The following is a 24,707-nucleotide window of genomic DNA, read 5'->3' as shown; positions in this document are numbered from 1 at the left end:
GCAGGTGTTTCCAACAAGTGGACTGTTGCAAAGATGCGGGACTGGACGGTATCCCAGGGCAGGTACTCAGGATGTGCACGGCACAACTGGCAGATGTGTGTACAGACATTTTTAATCTCTCCCTCTCCCAGTGGAGAGTGCCCTCCTACTTCACAACATCCACCGCTGTTCCTGTACCTAAAAAGACCAAGGTAACATGTCTGAACGACTGGCGTCCTGTTGCACTAAGCAGATGCTTTGAGGGGCAGGTCAAGGACTACATCTGCAGCATGCTGCCACCCACACTGGACTCTCAACAATTCATCTACTGACATGACCGATCAACAGATGACACAATATTCACTGCTCTACAAACTGTCCTTGCACATCTGGAGAAGAGGGATGTGAGAAACTGTTCTTGTACTATAGTTCAGCATTCAACACCTTAATTTCCTCCGGGCTTGGCAAGAAGCTCAGAGACCTCAGCCTTCAGCCTGCCTTATGCAGCTGGATCCTGGACTTCCTGTCAGATCGCCGGTAGGTGGTAAGAATGGGCTCCCTCACCTCTACCCCTCAACACAGGTACCCCTTCAGGGCTGTGCCCTAAGCCCCCTCCTTTACTCTGTAGATCCACGTGTGTCGCCACCCACAGCTCCAATCTGCTAATCCTACATTGATTGGTCTTAGAACAAGACAGTCTACAGAGAAGAAGTCATTACCCTGATACAGTGGTGTCAAGAAAACAACTTCTCCCTCAATGTCGCAAAAGCAAAGGAGCTGGCTGTGGACTACAGGAGGAATGGAGACGGGCTAATTCCTATTGACATCAATAGATCTGGAGTTGAGAGGGTGAACAGCTTTAAGCTCCTCAGCATAAACATCACTGAGGATCCCACGTGGTCTGTACACACCAACTGTGTGGTGAAAAACGCACAACAGCACCCTTTCACCTCAGATGGTTGAAGAAATTTGGTATGGGCCCCGAAATCCTGAAAACTTTCCATAGGGGCACAATTGAGAGCATCCTGACTGGCTGCGTTACTGCCTGGTATGGGAACTGTACTTCCCTCCATCGCAGGACTCAGCAGAGAGTGGTGCGGACAGCACAGTGCATCTGTGGATGTGAACTTCCCACTATTCAAGACATCTAGAGACAAGTGCATAAAAAGGATCATTAGAGACCCGTGTCACTCCAACCACAAACTGTTCCAGCTGCTACCATCCGGGAAATGATACCAGAGCATAAAAGCCAGGATCATCAGGCTTTGGAACAGCTTCTTCCACTAGGCCATCAGACTGATTAATTCATGCTGATACAATTGTATTTCTATGTTATAGTGACTGTCCTGTTGTACATATTATTTATTACAAGTGACTAAATTGCACATGTATGTGAAGGATATAAGAAAGAAAGTCAATTCATAATCAATTGAGTTCAAATCCTCCAACAAGCTGCTCCTCAGCCTTCAATAATCCAGAGAAAAGAATACAAGTTGGTCCAACCTCCATCTTTGGCTAACACTCTCCAATTCAGGCAGCATCTTGAACCTCAGCTGATGGGCAGGTGAGATCACCACCCTCTGATTTTTTTTTTTACTCCTTCCCTTTCTCCCAAGGTCCACTGTCTTCTATTAGATTCCTCCTTCAGCACTCTACCTCTTCCACAAATCATCTCTCAGATTCTTTTATTCCTCCTCCCCACCCATCTCACCCTCACCTGGTTTAACCCATCACCTAACTTCTACTCCTCCCCCTCCCCTTATTTCAGCTTCTGCCCCCTTCCTTTTCGGTCCCAATGAAGGGTCTCAGTCTGAAACGACGATTGCTTATTCCCCCTCCATACAAGCCTCTTCTGCACCCTCTATATCCTTTCTGTAATTCAGTGACCAGAATTGCATAAAATATTCCAAATGTGGCATGACCGAAGTCTTATGCAGTTGCAACACAATTTAATGCCGTGATTGATGAAGACAAGCATGCCATATACTTTCTTCACTACCTTATCTTCTTGTGTTGCCAGTTTCAGGGAGTTCTGGACTGAGGTCTCTCTGTATATCAATGCAGAGTGGAAATCTTAAGATTTCATGTGTCCCTGTGAGCACTGTTCAGAATGGGAGGGTGAATGGGAGAGTTACCTGTCTCAGCAGTCTTGACGGCAGTATCAATCAGACCCTCTCTGCCCCCCATGGCATGGAAGAAGAATTCAGTGGGGGTCAGGCCAGCCAGGTAAGAGTTCTCCACAAAGCCTCTGCTCTCCGGGCCGTAGTCATCCTTGATGAAGTGCGGCAGAGTGCGGTGCTTAAAGCCGAAAGGAATCCGCTTCCCCTCCACATTCTGCTGCCCCACCACAGCGATAACCTGAGGTGGAGAAACAAAGCCCAGTTACTGTTTGCTGACCCATTCTAGTAGTGGGTGATGGGACAGTACTGAAGGAGCTTCACTGAGTTTAACATGTCTATACTTACTCAGGCAGTGTGGTATGACGGGACAATGGAGAGAGCTTTATTCTGCATCTAACCCAAGTTGCCCACCTCCTGGGACTGTAGTAAAGGACTACACAAAGGGAGCTTTGATGTGTTTCTAACACACTGTATGATTGGAATTTAGGGAAAAGATTGGGTTTAGTTACAAAGATGAAGGGGAGCTAGAGGCTGGGGCAGGAGATGAAGGTCAGAGACCAGGTTAGCGCACTCTGCGGTTGAGGTCAGCAACCTTAGCGTTGCGTTGGCAGGCACTGAAGATGAAAGTCAACGAGTCCTTCCATTTCCAGCTTTGAGTCAGGAGCTCAAAGTCCTGGGGTCAGGGTATTTGGAAGTTAGAGGTCTGATATCTGCAAGCTTGGCCCAGGGATTGGACGTTGGCAGCCTGTCTATGTGTGAGACTGGCTGGCAGACCAGGGAATGGGCTTGTTTGGCTGTTGTTGTGTTATTCTACTGAACATCATAGGCATGTTATTTTGGTATCAGAAAGTATGGTGATATCTCTGAGCTCCCCCCCTCACCAGAACAAGCTAAGGTTGCATTGGCTATTGACGCAAATGGCATATTTCACTGTATGTTTCCATGTACGCGTGATAAATGGAATTTGAATAACCATCAGAGAATTCTACAGCTCCACCCCTAGGGATCTTCATCCAAGCATTAGGCACTGACAGGCAGCAAGGAATTGACTGCACAGGACACACCCAGCCCCCCAACCTGTAGCCTGGTTAAAGCTCACCTGTGAGATGTTGATTTTTGATCCTTTGGAGCCAGCGACCACCATGGACTTGAAGTTGTTGTACTCAGAAAGGGATTTCTGGGCGGACGAGCCAGTCTTATCACGGGCATCATTCAGGATTCGGTTTACCTGGTTCTCAAAGGTCTGTCGCAGGGTGTTGCCTGGCGTGGGCTCCAGCTCATTGTTGTGAGCTTTCTCGATGACCTGTGGTTGGAGGGAAGTGGTTAACACACCTGGACTGGGAATAGAAAGGTCATTGCCATCCAATACACAGCAAACTCATAGGGCTCACCTCTATGACATCTTGCTTGGCCTTTTTGATGGTATTCTGAATGTCTTGGTAGGTCTTAGCATCAGCAATAGAGTCACCAATACCAATGGTGTGACCTGCCACAAAACAAGACAGGTGAAATGTCAGCCTGGATCATGCTGAAGAGCAGAGCAGACAAAGGATTGAACAATCATGTCCTGTTTCAACATTTCTGCACTTTTCCGAAAAAGGAAAAAAGTAAAAGAAAAGGAAAGTTGCCCTGTGCAATGTTTCTCGGTGTTGTACTGAGAACCAACATGCTGGTAAATTTATGATATTATCTCACTGCTTTGGATAGAATCACTGAGAACGACTTCCAGTAAGATGGCAGCCAACCAAAGGTGCTTTTTTCTTTGTAGAATTTGTTTATTTTTCACAATCCAAAGACAATTTTACCCCAAGAGCTTCAGGTACTGTAGGCTACTCTATCAGTGAGCTGCTCGTTGATTGGAGTAGCTGGACTGGTGTGGAAGGGGCCAGCTGGGATGTCAGAGAGGGAGCCTGCGGCTGGGGGCCTGGCCTCTCCCGGTGCTGCCTTCCTGTGTTCGAGCAGCGTAACTCAGTCAAATCAAAATCAAATCTAATTATCATTCAAATCCTACATAGATACAGCTGAACGAGACAGCATTCCTTTGAGGCCAAGGTGCAAAACGTATCATTCAAAATGGTGAGCAAGGGCACAAATTCACTCGGGGGTGTGGGGGTGGGAACATTTATATGGTGACCCTGAGTGACGATGTCCAGCAATCCATTCCGGTCTCCCGGCAGAGTACAGATCTGTATGAACAATATACAAGGCAAGCTTTTCACGCAACAATAAACCAATACCAAAATCCTGGCTCAGCAACCTATCTACTTGTGTCACCACCTTCATGCTGCCTGTGCATGTAGTATCAGTGTATTACAAACAGCAGATATCAGAACAGGAGGACCACACTCACCCTTGACTGATCACTCATAGCCATCATTGAAGACCCTCACCATCTGGCACATGCCCTCTTCCTTTTGCCACCAGACAGGGGGTACAGAGTCAATATTTTAGGAACAGCTTCCTCCCGTGCGCCATCAGATTTCTGAACACTACCTCACTATTCCTGCTTTGCACTTTTTAAAAAATATATTGTAACATGGTAACTTTTTATGTACTGCTGCTGCAAAACAACAAGCTTCACGACTAAATGTCAGTGAGAATAAAAAGATTCTGAAGCAGCATTCAATCCCATGCTGCATCATGGCTTTAGTCAGAACAGACACAGCAAAGCTGTTGATCCAGGAAAGGTCTCACAGCCTTGGCCCACAGACTGGAAAGCATGCTCCATTGCCAGGACACAAACAATCAGCAGAGTTACAGATCATGTCAAGGAAGTGAAACGCTGGAATGGGTCAAAATCCCGAGCCAGCAGCAAAATATACTCCCTGTATTGCTGTACCTCCAGAGTGATTCTACACAGCTGCGATGGAAGCACAACCATGTGAGGGAAGGAGGGGTGTGGGCAGACACCAAGTCTCAGCACACGAGACTTTCCCACCCAAGTTTGAAGCATCTTCCTCATAACTCCCACCCTCAGCTCTGTAACCATCCTCCCCAACTATTTGCTTAATCTACTTCTGAAAACAACACTTCTGAAATCCACTTTCAGGTTCTCCATTCTAGACCAGAACTTTACAAAACGAAACACTGCTCCAGTCTCCCTGCCCCAATTCCACTGTCTTTAGTCTGTGAGCTCGCAGTGGAGCCCAGCTATCACCAACAGAAGCAGTCAATGTCTCCTCCTCACTGAGGATCGACACAGGCACACGTCAAGGAGGTGCACTTACACTGCTGCTCCACTCTCCCTATTCTTATGATCGTGGCTAGGTGCAGCTCCAACACCATCTACAAATTCTGTGAACGCATGAACACTACCATTTCCCTCCTCTAAGTGTGGCAGCCAGGAATGAGGTAGCATTGGGGAAGGTGTAGAGGAGATACACTGGGACGGCGTGTCACAGCTATGAGGAGAGGCCAGAGAGGATGGGTCTGTAGTGGAGAGGCAGGACTTAGACTACCATTAGCAGGAGGTACAGAAGTCTGAAGGCACAGTTAATGTTTTAACAGCCTCTTCTCCTCTGCTATCAGATTTCTGAAGAGACCATGAACTCTTATCACTATTTACCTACAGCTGCAAGAAAAAGCATGTGAACCTGGTTCATAGTATTACTATACTTATAAAATGTGGTCTGATCTTCATCTGAGTCACAATAATAGACAAACACAATCTGCCTAAATATCACAAATAATTGTACTTTTCACATCTTTATTGAACTTTATGTCTTTAATGTTTAATTATTCACCATCTAGGATAGAAAAAGTATGTGAACCCTTGTATTTGGTAACTGGTAGAACCTCCTTTAACAGTAGTAACTTCTACCAAAAGTTTCCTGAAGCTGCTGATCAAACTTGGATGAGGAGGAGGAATTTAGATGATTCCTCCATACAAAACTGTTCCAGTTCATGCCATAGCATCTCAATTGGGTTAAGGTCTGGACTCTGACTTGGCCATTCCAAAACACATTGTCTTTTGTTAAACTATTCTGTTGTTGATTTACTCCTGTTTCTTGTTGCATTATGCACTATTAAGCTTCAGGTAATGGAATGACACCCTGACATTCTCCTGTAAAATGTCTTGATACTCCTTCCACCATGCTTCACAGTTGGAATGAGGTTTCTATGTTTTGGTGTTGGTGCAGTGCCCTTTTTCTTCCAAATCATATGAGTACTTCCCGCAGAAAATGCCTGCAGTGCAGGCAAAGTATCTCAGCCACAACTTAGTGAGCACCTCAAAACGTTACAAAAATTTAGCAGGTCAGGCAGCATTTATGGAAGGAAATAGTCAACACTTTGGGCCAAGATACTTGATCTGGACTTGGCCATTTCCCTCCAAAAAGTTAGACTACTATAGCACAGAAACAGACCCTTCAGCCCATCTAGTCAATGGCAAACTAATTCTGTCTAGTTCCATTGACCTGCACTTGGACCATGTCCTCAATATCCTCATGTATTTATCTAAACTTCTCTGAAATGGTGCAATCGAACCGTCATCCACTTGCAGCTTGCTTCACTCACACCACCTGCTGAGTAAAGAAGATTCCCATTCAAGTTCCCCTGAAATATTTTACCTTTAACCCCAAACTTATGACCTCTAGTTCTAGTCTGACACAACCTCAGTGGAAAATGCCCACTTGCATTTACCCTATCTATGCTGCTCAATCAAACCTCCCCTCATTCTCCACACTAAAGGGAATATAATCCCAAGACCTACAGTCCTGACCTATTCAACCTTCCCCTACAACTCAGGACCTCAAGTTCTGGCAACACTCTTGTAAATTTCCTCTGCACCCTTTCAATCTTATAGGTATCTTTCCTGTAGTACGTGACCAGAACTCTACACAATATTCCAAATTTTGCCTCAAGTGTCTTCTGCAACTTCAATGAAACATCCCAGCTACCAATTTAACACCCCAATTCCCAATTTATGAAGGCAATTGTGCCAAAAGCTCTCTTTACAACCCTATCTTCCTGTGATGCCACTTTCAAGGAATTATGGACCTGCCTTCCCAAATCCCTCAGTTGTATTGCAGTTTCCATTCCCTACCACTCACATGCATGTCCTACTGTTTCTCTTACTAGATGCTGCCTAACCAGCTGAGTTCCAAGACTTCCAGTACCTGCAGATTCTCCTGCATCTCACCTTCAATCAGCAGCCAGTTGTTGATGACAGTCTGGATGTTGCTGTAGAACAGTCTCGTGATGTCATGACCCATCTCCAGGAAGGTGATGTGTACCAGGGATCCGGCTGAGGTACCCAACGACTTCTTGCACAGGATTCCCATGATCAGCTCCCCATTCTCTACAATCACCTGCACACAAAGTGGGGGGAAGTAAAGAGGTCAACACAGACACTTTACAAGCCTGCAAGGCCCTTCACTGAATTTATACTGACCTTGGTGTCTCCCGGTGAGATGTGCTTGTAGGGACCATTGTCCTCGTCATCCGGGTGAGTGCTGTGCGTCCGGATGCAGTTGATGTGCCCTGGGATGACCAGTGTGAAGATCTGCTTGCCCGTCCACAGGGGCCGAGGTTTCAGGATGGATGGCTGAGGCACCTTACCATCCCAGGTCGAGAGATGCATCAACAGATTCATCACCTCACCCTGGAACAGACCGCAGGGTCAACAATTTACTTCAGTCATCCATTCTCCCCCACAAGACACTCAACTGTGTGTAAAGAGAAGCCGAATACATCACCCCAACATTAATAGACCCTTAAGCACAGTGTAATAGCAGGGCACACCAATGACTGGGTTCAATTCTCACTGCTGTCTATAAGAGTTTGTATGTTCTGCCCAGAACTGTAAATTTCCTCCAGGTGTTCCGGATTCCTCCCACTGTCCAAGATGTACAGATAGGTAGATTTGCCGGTCACAGGGGTGTAATTGGGCAGCACTGGCTCGTTGGGCCAGAAAAGCCCGTTACTGTGCTGCATCTCTAAATAGAAATGAATCCCTCACTGCCCTGGGATGCAACTGCAGTTCTTTGGTAGCAAAGACTCAGCAGGTTTAAGTTTGCAGAATGGTGATCCAGGTTTCACCCTGTGCTGAGACGTCCTCTTTTTTGAAGCTGACCTTATTCTGCATTCTCTTATTGCTTCTTCCTTGTACTACTGCACTGATATGATGCAATGACGTACGAATGGTTTGCACCGTAAATGAAGCACTTTTGAAGTGCAGTCACATGGAAAGATCCCACAAACAGGAGAGAGGATCAACTGGACAGCATATTGTAGAACATAGAACATCACAGCACAGGACCCTTTAACTGACTCCAAATTTAACCTAACCCCTCTCACATAGCTCTCCATTTTATTATCCATGTTTAGCTAAAGAGTCTCCTAAATGTCCCTAATGTATCTGCCTGTACCACCACCCCAGCACAGCAGTCCATGCACTCACACTTTGACATCCCCCTCATATTTTCTTCCAATCACTTTAAAGTTATGTTCACTGGTATTAGCCATTTCCGCCCTGGGAAATAGTCTCTGGCTGTCCACCCTATCCATGCCTCTTATCAAGTGGCCATACATCCTTCTTTGTTCCAAAGAGAAAAGTCCTAGCGTGCTCAGCCTGTTCTCTAATCCAGGTAGCATCTAGTAAATCTCCTCTGTACCCTGGGGTGTGATGCTCTCTCCAGTGAGGTGGTGAGGGGGGAGGGCAGTATACCTTACTTCCACGACGCCTGGAACCTTACTGCCCCTCCCAATGCCTTATCAACACCTTATGACCACCACAATCTCAGTGATTGTCACAGCCCTTCCCACGCAATGACCGTTAACCTACAAACCTGTACGTCATTGGAATGCGGGAGGAAACCTGAGCACTCACAGAAAACCCACGTTGTCATGGCAGAACATACAAAGTCCGTACAGAGTGGTGGGAATTGAACCTGGGTTGTTGGCGCTGTAATAGTGTTACACTAAAAATTATGCTACCGTGCTGTCCAATTTGCTAATCAGGAAACAGACTGGGCAAGAAGAGAAATTAATGGAGAAAGCTTAAAGCTAAATCAATCTAAAACATTAACATTTCCAAAAACAAGCTAGTCTTACCCGGCTCATAAAAACATCTCGCTTGGTGAACTTGCGCACAGCTGTCAGCGTGTCCTGCACGATGCCCATGACAGGCCTGTTGGACTGCGGCGTGACGATCATCCTGGGTACCATGGCTAGCTCCTGAATCTCTGCTCGTGTCTCCAACGACTGAGGCAAGTGGAGATTCATCTCATCACCATCGAAATCCGCATTGTACGGAGTTGTCACACTGCAGTAATTGACAACCATTATGCTTGAGGGTGAAAGGGTTGCTTCTTCAAGTACCATGCCTCATTCTACCATGAGCACTATCACATGGTGCTGAATGACCGTGGTGTAGACTGGACCCAGCTTCAGCACCCCACACTCATGACTGTTCAGTATGGCTCCTACCAATTGATTTGCGCTTTTCAAATTGTAAAGTTCATCAATGCAATGCCAATTCTTTTAAGTAATTGTGTACACTCTGACCACTTATTCCAATGACACCATTTAGCCGTTGGTAGCAACTGAATCTGGTATATCAGACTCCTTCAAATTTCTATGGATGTACAGAGGAGAGCATTCTGACTGGTAATACCACTGTCTGCTATGGAGGGTTACAAGAGGCTGCAGAATTTGTGAACTCAGTCAGTTTCATCACAGCCACAACCCTGTACCATCAAGGATACCATTAAATGATGGGGAGTCAAGAAGGTGGCATTAAGGACCCTCAACATTAGGGACATACCCTTTTCTTTTACTACCTTCAGAGAAGAGTTACAAAAGTCTGAAAACCCACACTCAATTCTGAAACAGCTTCTTCCTCTTCATTAGATTTTTGAATGGTCCATGAACATCACTCCTTTTAGTCAATTAGTCCCTTTTTTTGCATTATTTACTTTGTAATTCATAAAAATTTTGCCTTTGTACTGTACTTTGGCCACAAAACAAACATCTCATTTAAGAAATAGTGGTAATAAACCTGATTCAGATACACCTAAGCAGATAAGCAGACACTTCAAATATTTGCCTCCCAATTTCACACATAAACAGAATGTCAGCCAGCCACTCAAGTGTTACATAGAATGGGTGAGACCATTCGGCCCCTCAGAACCTATTCAATGGGATAGGCAAGCATCTTGATTGGTTAGTGGTGCCAAGTATCAGAAACTGGAAAGGCAAGCAGATCTCCACGAGGAATCGTGAAACCCTCGCCATAGGGAGGGTCAGACACTCACCTGAGGTTGAGTCGAAAAGTGGACCAGGGTAGGATGCGCACCTTGTGCCCCATCATGGACATTTTGTGCAGCGTGGGCTGCCGGTTGAAGATGACAATGTCGCCATCACACATGTGCCTCTCCACCTGCAATGAACAGACGGAAGCTAGAGTGTAAGTGGCAGGAGAGAGTGGAAACAGAACCATGTGTCACCTCAAACACAGCAACCATGAGAAGCTTCACACACTCAGAGGTGGAATGCATGGGCTGGGAGGGGCAACGTAGTTAGTCTAATGCTTTACAGTGTCAGTGATGGAGGATCAATTACCACAGCTCTCTGTTAGGAGTTTCCATGTCTTCCTTACGTGGGTTTCCTCCAGATCCACTGATTTCTTCCCATATTGCAATATGTTACGGTTAGTGAGTTATGGGCATTCTATGTTGGTGCCAGAGTCACAGCAACAACACTTGCTGGCTGTCCCCAGCGCATCCTCGGGCTGTGTTGGTTGATGACGTAGAGTGATGCATTCACTGCATGTTTTGAAATACATGTAACCAAGCTAATCTTTAGTTTTGTTTGGGGTTGGGAGCTGCTGAGGGGAAGAGGATGGAATGATAGATAGATAGACTACTTTCTTACAACAGTCATACTTATTAAGTTCCAGCAGAAACTGGCTCAACTACACCAAGCCAAGATGTTTCCATGTAGTAAACTCAGGATGTCCAAAACGATCTTGCAGCCAAATTATTTGTGCACAGTAGACTGTCAGACAGCAGAAAGAGGGAGAAGGGAGACTGTGATGTTGATATGAAAGTCATTGGTTCAGGAATGCCTGAGAGAAGATCCTAGCTCACAACAGATTATGACACTGCTGATACCCACTGAAGCCACAATGAGAGTCGCTGGTTTAGCAGGTCAGCCAACAGATTATCCAACTAGTAGCGCAGAAACTCTCCCTCAGCAGCCCAGGACCCACCACTACATCTTCCCCCCCCCACCCCCAAACAGGAGACGGTGAAATCAGGGATGAACAAGAGGCTGGAAGTGAACGAGCACAGAATCAGGGGTAGAGGAGTTGCAGATGAGGGTTGTACAATGAAAGGTGTTGTTGCATCAGTGACCAACGTTGTCCAACCATGTGCTAGGGAGCCCACCAGTGTCACACAGCCCACAGTGCCAACACAGCATGCTTAAAACTTACTAATCCTAACCCATACTGCATTGGGATGTGGGAGGAAACTGAAGCACCCAGAGCAACTCATACAGAAGACAAGATGAGAACTGTCAACAGCTTCCAAAATCCAACCAAGTATAAAAGGAAGAAAATGGAGATCTAATTTGGCAGACCCCAAGCCTGCAAGCTTAAGAAAATGGAGATTATGCCTGAATGGCAATAGAGCCGAGAACTCAGTGTCAAACTGTGGTTCAGATCGGACACGAGAGCTGACTTGCAGTAGTACAACCGCACTCTCAGCTTCATTGTGAAGCAAGCTGCCAACCAGAACTTCACACTGACCTTGTATCCGATTTGGAGATGGAGGTCGCTGGGTTTGGGGTGGAAGCGCAGGTCGATTCTGTCACCATTGTCCCGGATGATGTATTTGGCACCAGGATACTGGTTGTTGCCTCTCCTCACCAGTTCCTGGAGTCTGCACAAACATCAAGAGATAATCTTGTTACAAAGCCCACTGAAACACAATCTTGTTACAAAGCCCACTGAAACACTTGCACCCCTCACCAAGATGGATTTGAATTCCAATAGCCAATCAGGCTCCAGGGGAATAAAAATTTGTTCAAACTCAGAGCTGTAACTAACAACTCCTGATGAACGATTTCAGCTCAAAACATTGACTGTTTATTCCCCTCCACAGGTGCTGCCTGATCTGAATTTCTCCTAATTTCATGTGTTACCCAGAATTTCCATTAAAATTTATTTTCTTTCCTTCCCTCTCCATTGGTCCTTCTATGTTGAATTGTAGTGCAATGGTCAGCCTAACACTTTCACAGCACTGGCTAGAAGATCAGGGTCCAGTTCCCACTGTGATTCGTGTGGAGCTGGTACATTCTCCCTACGACCATGTGGGTTTCCTCCAGGTGCTCTGGTTTCCTCCCACATTCAAGAGGTACAGTTAGAGTTAATAAGTTGTGGGCATACTATGTTGGTGCCGAAAGCTTGGTGACATTTGTGGGCTGCTCAGTGCTATTCTGATTCGATTAGATGCAAACGACAGATTTCATGTTATATTTCAATGTACATATGACAGATAAACTTTATCTTTATCTTTTCTTTAATGTTCATAATCTCACCCAGCTCTTCCCCCTTAGCTAGTGCCAAGTTGTGTTAACAGAGCGTTTGACAGCTTTGGACCTGTACTCACTGGAATTTAGAAGAATGCATGGGGACCTCATTGAAACCTACCGAATGTTGAAAGGACTAGATAGGATGAATGTGGAGAGGATGTTTCCTATGGTGGGGGTATCCAGAATTAGACAGCACAGCCTCAAAATTGAGGGGGTGACCTTTTTTGAACAGAGGAGGGACTTTATAACCAGTAAGGAGGGACTTTATAACCAGTAAGTAGTGAATCTGTGGAATGCTCTGCCATAGACTGCAGTGGAGACCAAGCCTGTGGGTCTATTTAAAGCAGAAATTGATAGCTTCTTGATTGGTCCGGGCATCAAAGGATATGGCGTGACGATGGTGTATGGGGTTGAGAAGGATCGGGATCAGCCATGATGGAATGGCGGAGCAGACTCAGTGGACTGAGTGGCCTAACTCTGCTCCTATATCTTATGGTCTTATGACTGTCCAGAGTAAGCAGTGAAAACAGAGACAGCCCTTGCCAGCCCCACCTAGCAAGGTCTACGCTGGAACTTATCCCACCGCACTGCAATATCAACATTGAACACTGAGATGAAGCATGATTGCTGTTTCAGTTATGAAGGATCCTGCAACCCCGAGTGCTTCAGCTACAAGTAGAGAACAAACTTCAGTATACCCACCTGTCAATATTGAAGGGAGTGACGATTTCAGGGAAGGTCATGTTGGCAGCAATCGATCGAGGCACGCCGACCTGATCAATGGAGAGGTTGGGGTCAGGTGTGATGACAGTACGGGCTGAGAAATCCACACGCTTGCCCATCAGGTTTCCACGGACCCGGCCTTCCTTCCCCTTAAGCCTCTGTTTGAGGGACTTCAGGGGACGGCCTGACTTCTGCATCGCCTGAAACATTTTGAACAAAAGAGATGAAATTGAGAATTGCACAGCTGACCCACCCTTCAACGAGCGATGAGACGAGGCTCCCACAAATGGCCAGGTCTTGCGCACCAGCACCTGGCAGCAGAATTAGCAGGGCAGATCAGGGCACTCAAAGCACTTTGCTTTAAAGCAGTGTCCCAGCTGAGTTACTGCAAACTATAATGCTGCAGACAATGTCCAAGCGAACAGTTGACAGCATTTCAGGCTGCGTGAGAGTGAGGGGGAGGAAAGACTTGTTTTGAGTTGCTGTTGTCTTGTTGCTTGTGGTCATGCTATATTGGCGACACCTGGGGGCATCCCAGTACATCACTGGGTTGTGTAGGTGGTTAACACAAACATTTGCCTTATGTGTCAATGTACAGTAGCGAGCAAACGTCTCAAGAGCCTTTGCTATATGTGCCTAAGACTTTTGCACATGATAAATGAATCCGAATCTCCTGCGTCTCCTCATTTAAATATTAAGGATTAGCTCCCAGAAAGCTTTACTGAACCCAATTGGTTTGCCCATTATGTACACCTCAAAATACCTTGTTTTTTGGGTTGGAGTTTAGCCTTTGAAGAGCCAGCTCTTGCCCTCTCATAGGGCTGGGGGGGGGGGGGGGGGGGAGGAATTGTTTCAACGTACATACAATAAATAAGTGAATCTGAATCTTGAATCCATCCCACTGCTTGAGAATAGTTGGAACAAAGAACAAAGACACCCACCAGACCCGGCTCCACTCACCCTGGGTAGACCAGGCAGCTCATTGTCCACCATGGTGGCCACATGGAACTGCAGCAGCTTGACATCCTCGGCAATGACGTGAGCTGCTGCCCCATTCTGCTCATTGCGCCGCAGCTGGTTATTGATCTTCACGATGTCAGCCAGCTTGTGTGTCAGGTCGTCCTGGGAGCAAGACGCAGGTCGGGTTTACAGCAGCTCAAAAGTCAACCCCTTCCCCGGCTCAAACCTTGGTGTATCCATCACACTGTCCTCTCCCCTTGAGGTGTCGAGTTCCAATACCTTGCCCAAACTTTAGTAAAGAAATAAAGCTACAGTCTTTTCTAAACAGGAAGTAAATTCAGAAATCAGAGGTGCAAAGGAACTTGAGAGTGTCTTTGAAAGGATTCTCTAAAAGCGAACTTACAGGTTGACTCAGTAGTAAGGGAAACAAATGCAATGTTAGCATTTATTTCGAGAGGCCTAGAATATAAAAGCAAGGATGTAATGTTGAGGATCTACTAGACATTGGCAATTTTGGGTTATGCAGGTATTGGAGAGGGTTCAGAGGACATGCACAATAATGACTCTAGGAATGAAAGGGTTAACAGAAGCATTTGAGTCTACTCTCTGGAGGATAGGATAATTGGGGGCGGCACGGAAGACTCCCACTGAAACCTACTGAATATTGAAAGGCTTGGATAGATTGAACATGGAGAGGATGTTTCCTATAGTGGGAGAGGCTAGGTTCAGAGCACCTCAAAGCAGAGGTTGATACGTTCTTTACTAGTAAAGACTTCAAAGGTTACAGGGAAAAGCAGAAAAAGAGCTCAGAGGGAAGAAAAATCAGCCATGATAGAAGGGAAGAGCAAACTCAATGAGCTGAATGGCCCTAATTCTGCTCCAACGTCTTCCGATCTTAAATGGCAGGTCTGTAGATGCCTGTACTGCCATCTGTCTGTGGAAAGTGTCACAGCTGAGCTGAATCATGTCCTGCCAACCAGATGCCTGTTAACCCTGGCTAATTCCCCCTCCTCTCTAACACAAACTGGTAGAAGGAGGGGTGGCTGGTGCAGGAATTAGGAGGTCAAATGAATAATACCTGCAGCATTATTAATTTAATTAAGTCATAACTGTAAGAAATGATGGATCTGCATCAGCAGAGGGGGGAGCTGGTTAACTTCCCATGTTGAACAGAACAGAGCTTAGAGCTCACAAGAAAGTTGGAGGGCACCAGGCGCAATTACTATTACAACACCAGCCATCGGGGTTCAATTTCCCCCCACTGTCTGTGCTGAGTTTGTAGGTTCTCCCTGTGAATGTGTGGGATTCCTTTCTCATACAAGGGTTAGTAAGGCATATGGCATAACTGGACTGTGCAGGCTTTACTTGAGGGACTGGTGTAACAGGCTCTGATTGGAATGTGCCCTCCCCACTGCAGATCTTTTCCCACCAATTAAGGACTGTAGTAAAAGAGGATTGCTAGGTTCTGTGCTCTGAAGGAAGCAGCTGTTCCTTCTTGCCCCCAGTACCCATAGTGTTGAGGTTACCAGTGTCTAATGTGTCAGTTTTCTGATCCTCCCTACCTCACCCCACAGAATTGGTACCTGGTTCCTCGCTGAGCCCTGCATGACGACAGCTGGACGCACAGAGAGAGGCGGCACAGGGAGGACGGTCAGGATCATCCACTCGGGCTTGGCGTACTTGGGGTCCATGCCCAGGATGACGCACTCCTCATCGGTGATGCGCTTGAAGATCTCGTAGACGCGCTCTGGGTTCAGTAGGATCTTCTTCTCCTGTGAGTCCTCATTTACATGTTTCCACTCAGCATACAGCTCCAAGCCCACCCTCCGAATGCGAGGCTGGTACCGACCGCAGCCCCCGTGGCCCTGGGGAGACAGGAGGAAAGAAAACGAACGATGAGCATCAAAATACAGCAAAGACCTGTGGCTCTCAATGGAAACACAAGGCGGCTCATTTGGATGTGGGAAGACCAAATGGCCATCAGATTGGTCACCAAGAAATTCAATTGGGAAATTAGGGGCAATTCTTCACCCAGCAAGTTGGGGAACTCGTTACCACAATGTAGTAGAGAATAGTAAAGTCATAGCAGGGAACATTTCTACAGCACAGCAGTGAAAGATATGGGATGAACATGTACTATTTAGATAAAATAGTTGATTCCAGGCAATAAACATCTGTAACAGGCTCAATCAATCAACCTGAGCCACAGACTGTTAGGCTAAGGTGAACTACAGGAAACATATGGCTCAATACTAGCCTGGCAACAGCTTCATAAAGGACAGAAGCTTGCCACTGCACATGCAAGGTAAAAGTGGAACTGCACACAGCTCACATAGAACAGAGGTGCTGCAGCTTGACACTGCAAAAGGCATACCTTCCACTGTGTGCAAACAGCACATGCAGGGTAGAGATAGCGGGGGAGGAAGAAGAGAAATAACAATAATGAAAGCTTTGGAACAGGGAGCATTTGCTCTAGGATAACACCAGCTTGTAATAAAGAGAACGTTTAATCCAAGCGTAAACCCCAGACTCTTTCTGTCTACAACAAAGAGTGTCTGGAAGTCACACTCAAAGTCAACAGCAAATTTCAGAAGGGGGAATTGAACAGGAAAACTTGGGACTATTTGAACTTCTTCAGCAAGGTATCAATGCATAGATTCTGTATGTACCTGATAAGATTAGCTTTAAAAAGGAGGGAGGGGTTACAAACACCCAATCCCAGCACCATTACCTTCTCCTTGCTGAGGTCCTCATCACCCTCTGGTTGCTCCACTCCAAACTTGTTGTCCATCTCTTCTCCTCCTTCGCAAATGTTCTTGCCCTTGCACAGGTCGTACACATGGGTCAGACGTTTGCGTGGCTGTCCTTTCGACTTGATCAAGATGTCTTTGATTTTAGGATTATTCTATGGGGAGAGAGTGGAAAGAAATTTCTCTAAACTACAGAGATGCAGCCATACTGTCAGAGACACAGGCAGGATGGGCTGAACAGACTTCTACAGCATATCAATCCTAGAATAGGAATGCTGAGGTTTCAGACCATAATTAAGGCTACAGCCTCGAGGTTAGCTACAGGTTGCAGACTAGAGTGGAGCCACAAGACCAGCAGAACATAATTAAGTCATTTGGTCAATCAAGTCCAATCTGTATTCAATCATTTATGTTCTTGAGCACCCTCGGATCCTGGACTTCCCTGGACTTAAAATCCAGACTATCCTGCCCTTTCAATATCTAGAAGGTTTCAGAGAGGTTCCATACACACTTGCTCCACCCATCCTTCTGAACTCTCAGAGTACGGACCCAGAGACAACAAATGCTCATGACCTGGGACCATTATTATACCGATTGCCAAGTGAACACACAGCCTATCAGTCACACACATCTGCGTTTGAGCATTGCCATGGTATAGGGTGGCCTCATCGTCACATGGGAATTAAACTAGAAATGTAATTTGACATTGGAGATTTGAGGCGTTGCTTCAGTGGAAGAAAAATAAATGGTTCTGACAACACTAATTGCCCAGGCCTATGTGCACAGATCAGCTACCCAGCAGGAGGATAGGCATTGGCTGCTGTCCAACATTTCACAGCAGGAGAAGAGGGGAAAGAATCTGATGGCTGTGGGGAACTGAGCTGGAACAGAGGACACATCGACTTAAAGACTGGAGGAAAGGAGGACGAGAAGTGACTTGATAGAGGTGATAAGAGGCAAAGATAGTGGACAGCCAGAGATTTTTCCCCCAGGGCAGAAATGGCTAATACAAAGGGGCATAATTTTAAGGTGATTGGAGGAAACACTCTTGGGCGGGGGGGGTGATGTCAGAGGAAATGTTTTCTTTGAAACAGAATGGGAGACGTGTGGAACACCCCATTAGGGGTGGTGGTAGAGGAAAATACGTTAAGAGCACAAGACAATCTGAGATAGTCACTGATGCCCCACTGCCTTGTGTGTTGCCTCGGGAAAGACGAAGGCTACAGGAGTAAACCCAGAGAGCAAATATGGAGTGGAGCCCCTAAGGCAGCTGGACATCATTGAACATCCGTCCGGCAGCTCCTGCAGCTAACCTGGTGCCAAACATACGAACCTTGCATCATAAAAATTCCTTTGGACTATACTGGTGAGGCCAAGAGAGGGATCTTGACAACTTGGCATCTCAGGATCTCCATACCTTCTGCCCAGGTTGGGATGAGGATCACCCATTGCCCTTCGAGACAGATGGATGCCAACTAACCAGATAGACACATGGATGAAAGAAAAGTGGAGGGCTAAGTGGGAGGTTTGAGTCAGATCGATCCAAGAGTAGGTTAAAAGGTTGAACTGAAGGGCCTGTACTGTACTAATCTATGTTGTATGTTCAAACTTCTCTCATTAGGTCTGTGATCAACAGTTAGGCCTCATTCAACACTGCTAAATAAACACTATTTAAGGGACTGCATTGGCTCAGCTAGTTGTGCTGCTGCCTCACAACTTCAGAGAGACCCAGGTTCAACATTGACTCTCCCAAACTGCTATTGTCTGTGGGGAGTCTGCACATTCTCTATAATCCTGGGTGCTACAGTTTTTACCCCCCCCACAAAGACGTAGAGGCTCAGGGGATTTATAGACTGCTTGTGGTGTTTCAGCTTTGGGGAAGGGGTTGAGAAAGTGGGGAGAGGTGGAGGATGTTGGAAGAAAAGCTCACAGGTAAAACTAGAGAGAATGGGAGAACACCGAGCAAGGAGATGTGGAAGTACAGAAATATGGGAAGCTGAAGTTGAAAGGATTTATACATCTCACTGTGCTCCAGACTTACAAATAGAGGCACAAACTACCACTTACTGAATCCACCAGCAGTTTGGAACAGAAGAAACAGACGCAGCGCAGAACTTTCATTGTCTTTGTCAGGAAACCAACGTGAAAAACAGGCTTTGCCAGCTCGATGTGGCCGAAGTGCCCTGGGCACTCGGTCATGTTACCTGCAAACACAAACAAGATCAAAGTCCACATTACAGCACAAAGACAGGACCCGCTTTCATCAGGCACTGCTCACCCACCAACTCTGGCATGAGTTGACCCCACTGGAAGGTTGAATTTCAGACACCTTGTGTTCAAACATCCTGTCACTTTCTGTCTACTGAGTTCCTGCACACTGGAATTCCCCAAGACAGACTTCTCTCACATCCCCAATTTATACCGCTGGCTGTAATGCTTTCGTATGGCCGAACCCTGAGCCCTGGAACTTCTTCAATCTTTTCCTTCAAGATGCTTCCGAAAACGCCCGTTATCTGATCTGGGTGTTGCTTTGTGTTTCTGTGAAGCACCTAGGAATGTTTAATGACATTAACTGAGCTACATACACTCAGTGGCCAGTTTATTAGGTACACCTGCTCATTAATTCAAAGATCAGCTAATCATGTGGCAGCCACTCACTGCATAAAAACATGCAGACATGGTCAAGAAGTTCAGTTGTTGTTCAGATCAAACATCAGCATGGGGAAGAAATGTGATCCAAGTGTCTTTGACTGTAGAATGATTGTTGGTGTCAGACAGGGTGGTATGAGTATCTCAGAAACTGCTGATCTCCTGGGATTTTCACACACAACAGTCTCTAGAGTTTACAGAGAATGATCAGAAAAACCAAAAAAAACAACAAATGGCACTTCTGTGAGTGAAAACGCATTGTTAATGAAAGGTGAGGAGAATAGTCAGACTGGTTCAAGCTGATAGGAAGGCAACAGTAACTTAAATAACAAGGGAATAAAACAGCATTGTGCATAAGAGCATCTCTGAACACACAACATATCAAACTGTACAGCAACAGAAGGCTGCTCAGAGTTCCACTCCTTTACCTAAAAAGTGGTCACTGAGTGTAAATGCAGACTGTACATCCCTTGCCAACACAACATTGCTAAACTTTTACAACACACATCAAAGTTGCTGGTGAACGCAGCAGGCCAGGCAGCACCTCCAGGAAGAGGTACAGTCGACATTTCAGGCCGAGACCCTTCGTCAGGACTAACTGAAGGAAGAGTTAGTAAGAGATTTGAAAGTGGGAGGGGGAGGGGGAGATCCAAAATGATAGAAGAAAACAGGAGGGGGAGGGATGGAGCCAAGAGCTGGACAGGTGATAGGCAAAGGGATATGAGAGGGTCATGGGACAGGAGGTCCGGGGAGAAAGACGGGGGGGGGGGGGAACCCAGAGGATGGGCAAGGGGTATAGTCAGAGGGACAGAGGGAGAAGAAGGAGTGAGAGAAAGAATGTGTGTATAAAAATAAATAACGGATGGGGTATGAGGGGGAGGTGGGGCATTAGCAGAAGTTAGAGAAGTCGATGTTCATGCCATCAGGTTGGAGAAGCTTATTTTTCTCTTGCCAACCCTTCATTAGTGCTGGTTAAACAGAGCAGTGATGTAACCATTCAGTTGTCTGCTGTTTACGATCTCACTACCCCGTTATATAGAGGTGGGATTAGACTGGAAATCAGGCTCAGAATAACAGCAGATTGCCATGCATCCCCGGAGACCCAGCCTTGTCAGGGTAAGATGCCAACTATATTTAAACTGGAATCCCTCTAGTTACGTAACACAAACAGAGACTAATTGGATCCCATCCCTTAACAAACACCACTATAAGCAGAAAAGTGACTCCAGGCTTCGAACTGATCAATTAGGGATGGGAAGCAGGGAAACCATGTGGTTTCAGACTTGTTATTTTTTGTGCAGAGTAGTCAGGTATGGTGCACCTATTATTTATTTTGAGATCCAGCACGGTAACAGACCCTACCAGCCCAGTGAGCACACACCACTGAATTACATCCATATGAACAATTAGTCCACTAACCCGTACGTCTTGGAATGTGGGAGGAAACCCACAGTCAAGAGGAGAATGAATATCCTGACAGACAGTGGTGGGAATTCAGCATGTGTTGCAGGTGCTGTAACACCGCTACACTACCATATTCCTTCTCCAAGCAAGTCACTTACCTGCACAAGTCTGGCACCTTCCAGTTCTTTCAATTACACCTTGCCTGGGGTCCATCAGTCCACCCAGCTTTGGGCGGCCGCCCTCCGTTGTCTCTGAGTACTTGATTCCACCTTCAGTTACAGACATCCGTTTCTGGGAATGACAGAAAACATAAGACCATACAATATAGGAGCAGAACCAGGCCATTTGGCCCATCGAGTCTGTTCTGCCATTTCATTATGGCTGATCCATTGTTCCTCTCAGCCCAAATCTCCTGTCTTCTCCCTTCATGCCCTGACCAATCAAGAATCTATCAACCTCTGCCTTAAATATGCCCAGTGACTCAGCCTCCACAGCAATGAATTCCACAGATTCACCACTCTCTGGCTAAAGAAATTCTTGTCATCTCCGTTCTAAAAGGATACCCCTCTATTCTGAGGCTGTCTCCTCTGGTCTTAGACTCCCCACCATTGGAAACATTCTCTCCACATTCACTCTATCAAGGCCTTTCACAAAGGGTCAATGAGGTAACCCCTGATGTCTAACGAATACGGGCCCAGAACCATCAATCACTCTTCATAATGACAACTTCCTCACTCCATGCAGGAGTGAGTTTTACCACTAACAGCCCTTGGAACAAATGTAATCTGGAGCCTTCAGACCCTTCTGATGAGAAGCACTATATCCAACAGCAGGCTTTGCACTGGACTTTACACCTCCCCTGGGTGCAATAAGGATCTTTATTAGTGAAATATGTTGTCTGAGGATGTGCTGGAAGCAGCCCGCAAGAGTGTCGACACTTCCAGCACTGATGTGGGGTGCCCACAACTTACTAACCTGGAGTTGGAATGTGGGAAGAAACTGGAGCACTCAGAGGAAACCCATGCGATCACAAGGTACAAATTCATTACATATTGCACAGTGCAGGATTGAACCCAGGCTGCTGGCACTATAAAGCGTGAGGCTAACTGCTAAGCTACCATGCTGCTCATAACTTCTATTGCTTCGTTATCCAATTATTACTTACACTCTACCTTCCCAACAGTTTCTTCTCACCTACAGTACTATCTTATGTACACTATATAGCTAGGGTCCCCCAAGATGTTTACTACATTACTGTAGTAATTTTATGTATTGTGCTTCCACAAAAGAACAATTTCATGACACAGATGAGTGATGACACATTATTCTGATATGGGTCTATTGTGGAATAAGAGTGGGAAGGGGGCAGGAGAGGGGAAGGCGTGGGAAACACCAGAGGGACGCTCTGTAATGATCAATAAACCAACTGTTTGGAATCAAATGACCCCCTCTGGTGTTTCAGGGCTGGTGTCTGCACCTGCACCACCCACTGGCTGGCATTCCTCTGCCACCTGTCTCACACCCCTCCCACAGCACTCCACTCTTGCCATTGCCAGCAACCTCTGCTCCCGCCAGATTTACAAAGTCTTGGGCATTATATTATATGCACCCAAGACTTTTGCACAGTAACGTACTTTCATGCATAATCTTCAATGCCATTTATTTTCAGTGAGGCTGACTGCTCAAGTTTGGTCAGAAATCACAATAAAGCTATCACAGTCACTCCCCAAATGAACAAGATCATACACATAGTTTTGGCTGTCTCTCCCCATCTATTGGGGAGCAGCAGGTGCAGTAGCAGCTCAATGGCTATAAATTTCCACTGGACCCCATCACCACAACAGGCAAAGGGCAAAAGATCAGTATCAGGCTTTGCAGCACCAATACAGTGGATGGCACAAGTACTGACAAATAGTGTAAAAGACGTATCACCAACACCCATAGATTATGCAGGAGCAGAGGAAGTTAACCACCAGCCAGCATCCCACACCCACTAAGAACACTGCCCTTTGAGCCCAGAGGTATTTTTTTCCACAAGGAGCAGCCATGGTATCCTGTAAAGTGTGCTGCTGAAACTTCTAATTGTGGTTTTGTATGGATTCACAGATCTGTCAACATGATTCCTGGGTGTCAGACAGATGGGAGCAAACATCCTGCATGTCAAAGACCCAAATGTGACTGTTTTGTTCAGTCAGGGAGCACTCTCTTCAATAAGTCAAATTCTAGAAAGGCAGAAAGCAGAGAAGTTCTGCTGCACAAGGCATGTATACTATGTGATGCCATGCTATGCTTGTGATGCCATGCTGTGCTACTGGAATGTGTCAAAACTTATAGGATGCCCCAAGCACATGATTAGGCATTGGTTGTCAACATAGATGAAGAATTTCACTGTACATTTCTATGTATGCACAATAAATGAACCATCTTCATGGATTATCAGCATCTGCTTTCAGGCCAGAATTGAACACACTCTGTAAATCTCAGATTTTCTTCATTGGACGAGGGCAATCAATCTCATCGAGCCCATCACCCATCCTACTATACTGCTGTTCAATTCACTGCATCCCATTTATTACAGCAGGAGACTGATGTGCAATTTCCAACATAATCCAGAAATTCTTTCCACATTCTTCCCCTGCTTGTACTTTGGTCTTAGTTTTCTTCCCAAAAATACACTTTATTCAGAAATATTACAAGATAAAGTTATTTACATAGAAAAAACATTTGTGAACCCTGAGTCTTTATACTCCAGCTGCCTCTAGTAGGAAGAAGAAACCCATCGTGCTTCTACCTTACTGCTTAGAACCTTCGTCCAATTGTGACTCCACACTTAGTGGAATTTTACCAAATATCTTCCATACTGCAACTAAATTCCTCAGCAGCAGCACCATTATCCACTCCTCCTCACCAAATCAAGACATTTGCTGCTAGTATGTGATTAGCGCAGTTACACTTTCCCCTGTTTAGATTCTACCTCTGTTAAGGCTGATTTATACTTGTATGTACTAGATTGCACCGTAGTCTACATAAGTGGGCAACGCCGTTGTGAGCATTTATACTTGTGCATTGGTGTGCCTGCGTCGTGCTCCAATTCACCGCCAAAACACTAGTTGGTGGTGGGGTTTCTATGCCACTGTGTTGAAATGCAACACGAAGAAACTCAAACTTCAAACAATGGCGACTGAAACTGAAGGAGGGTGAATTTTCTTTGCTTGTCCGGCCACAGACATGGACGAGGAAATGCATTTCAAGTATTTTCAGATGTCAGCAGGTAGATTTGATCTCCAACCATTAATAGCGCATCAGCATACGCACAGTATACTCAAAGACTGGCAATCACCATTCAAGTTTTAGCTTCAGGTGGAAGTCAACAGGCTGTAGCAGCTAGCTACAAACTGGCATCAATTTCGGAAGTCTGTAAAGCTTTATGGAAAGCATTGCAGCCAGAGTTCCTTCTGTGCCCTTCAGTCACCCAATGGGAAGTTATTGCAGCATATGAAGAAATGCGATGCTACCAAGTGGACCAATCAGTTGTTGCAGTCTGCATCACTGAGAGGTGCACGTTAGGCTACGGCATAGGGTTTGT

The 24,707-nt window shown here is 46.0% G+C and overlaps 1 protein-coding gene across 2 annotated transcripts in view; it reads right to left on the bottom strand.

The window, feature by feature from the left end:
- The window catches only part of polr2a (RNA polymerase II subunit A), a 61,588-nt gene that overhangs the window by 33,213 nt on the left and 3,668 nt on the right, over nt 1-24,707 (bottom strand). Inside the window, exons 2-15 of one of the 2 annotated variants that reach the window (XM_072258545.1) lie at nt 21,280-21,412; nt 19,136-19,272; nt 17,050-17,223; nt 15,902-16,183; nt 14,319-14,480; nt 13,338-13,558; nt 11,851-11,983; nt 10,355-10,479; nt 9,153-9,363; nt 7,492-7,701; nt 7,240-7,408; nt 3,491-3,585; nt 3,199-3,402; nt 2,115-2,337 (exon numbers count right to left, since the gene is read on the bottom strand). In XM_072258545.1, coding sequence (XP_072114646.1) covers nt 2,115-2,337; nt 3,199-3,402; nt 3,491-3,585; nt 7,240-7,408; nt 7,492-7,701; nt 9,153-9,363; nt 10,355-10,479; nt 11,851-11,983; nt 13,338-13,558; nt 14,319-14,480; nt 15,902-16,183; nt 17,050-17,223; nt 19,136-19,272; nt 21,280-21,412 — 2,479 coding nt within the window. The remainder of the gene's footprint in view (nt 1-2,114; nt 2,338-3,198; nt 3,403-3,490; nt 3,586-7,239; nt 7,409-7,491; nt 7,702-9,152; nt 9,364-10,354; nt 10,480-11,850; nt 11,984-13,337; nt 13,559-14,318; nt 14,481-15,901; nt 16,184-17,049; nt 17,224-19,135; nt 19,273-21,279; nt 21,413-24,707) is intronic. The other variant, XM_072258546.1, reaches the window with a different exon arrangement.

This window comes from Mobula birostris, chromosome 5, assembly GCF_030028105.1.
Source record: "Mobula birostris isolate sMobBir1 chromosome 5, sMobBir1.hap1, whole genome shotgun sequence".
NCBI classification, from domain to species: Eukaryota; Metazoa; Chordata; class Chondrichthyes; order Myliobatiformes; family Myliobatidae; genus Mobula; species Mobula birostris.
This window is presented reverse-complemented; position numbering and strand designations above follow the sequence as displayed.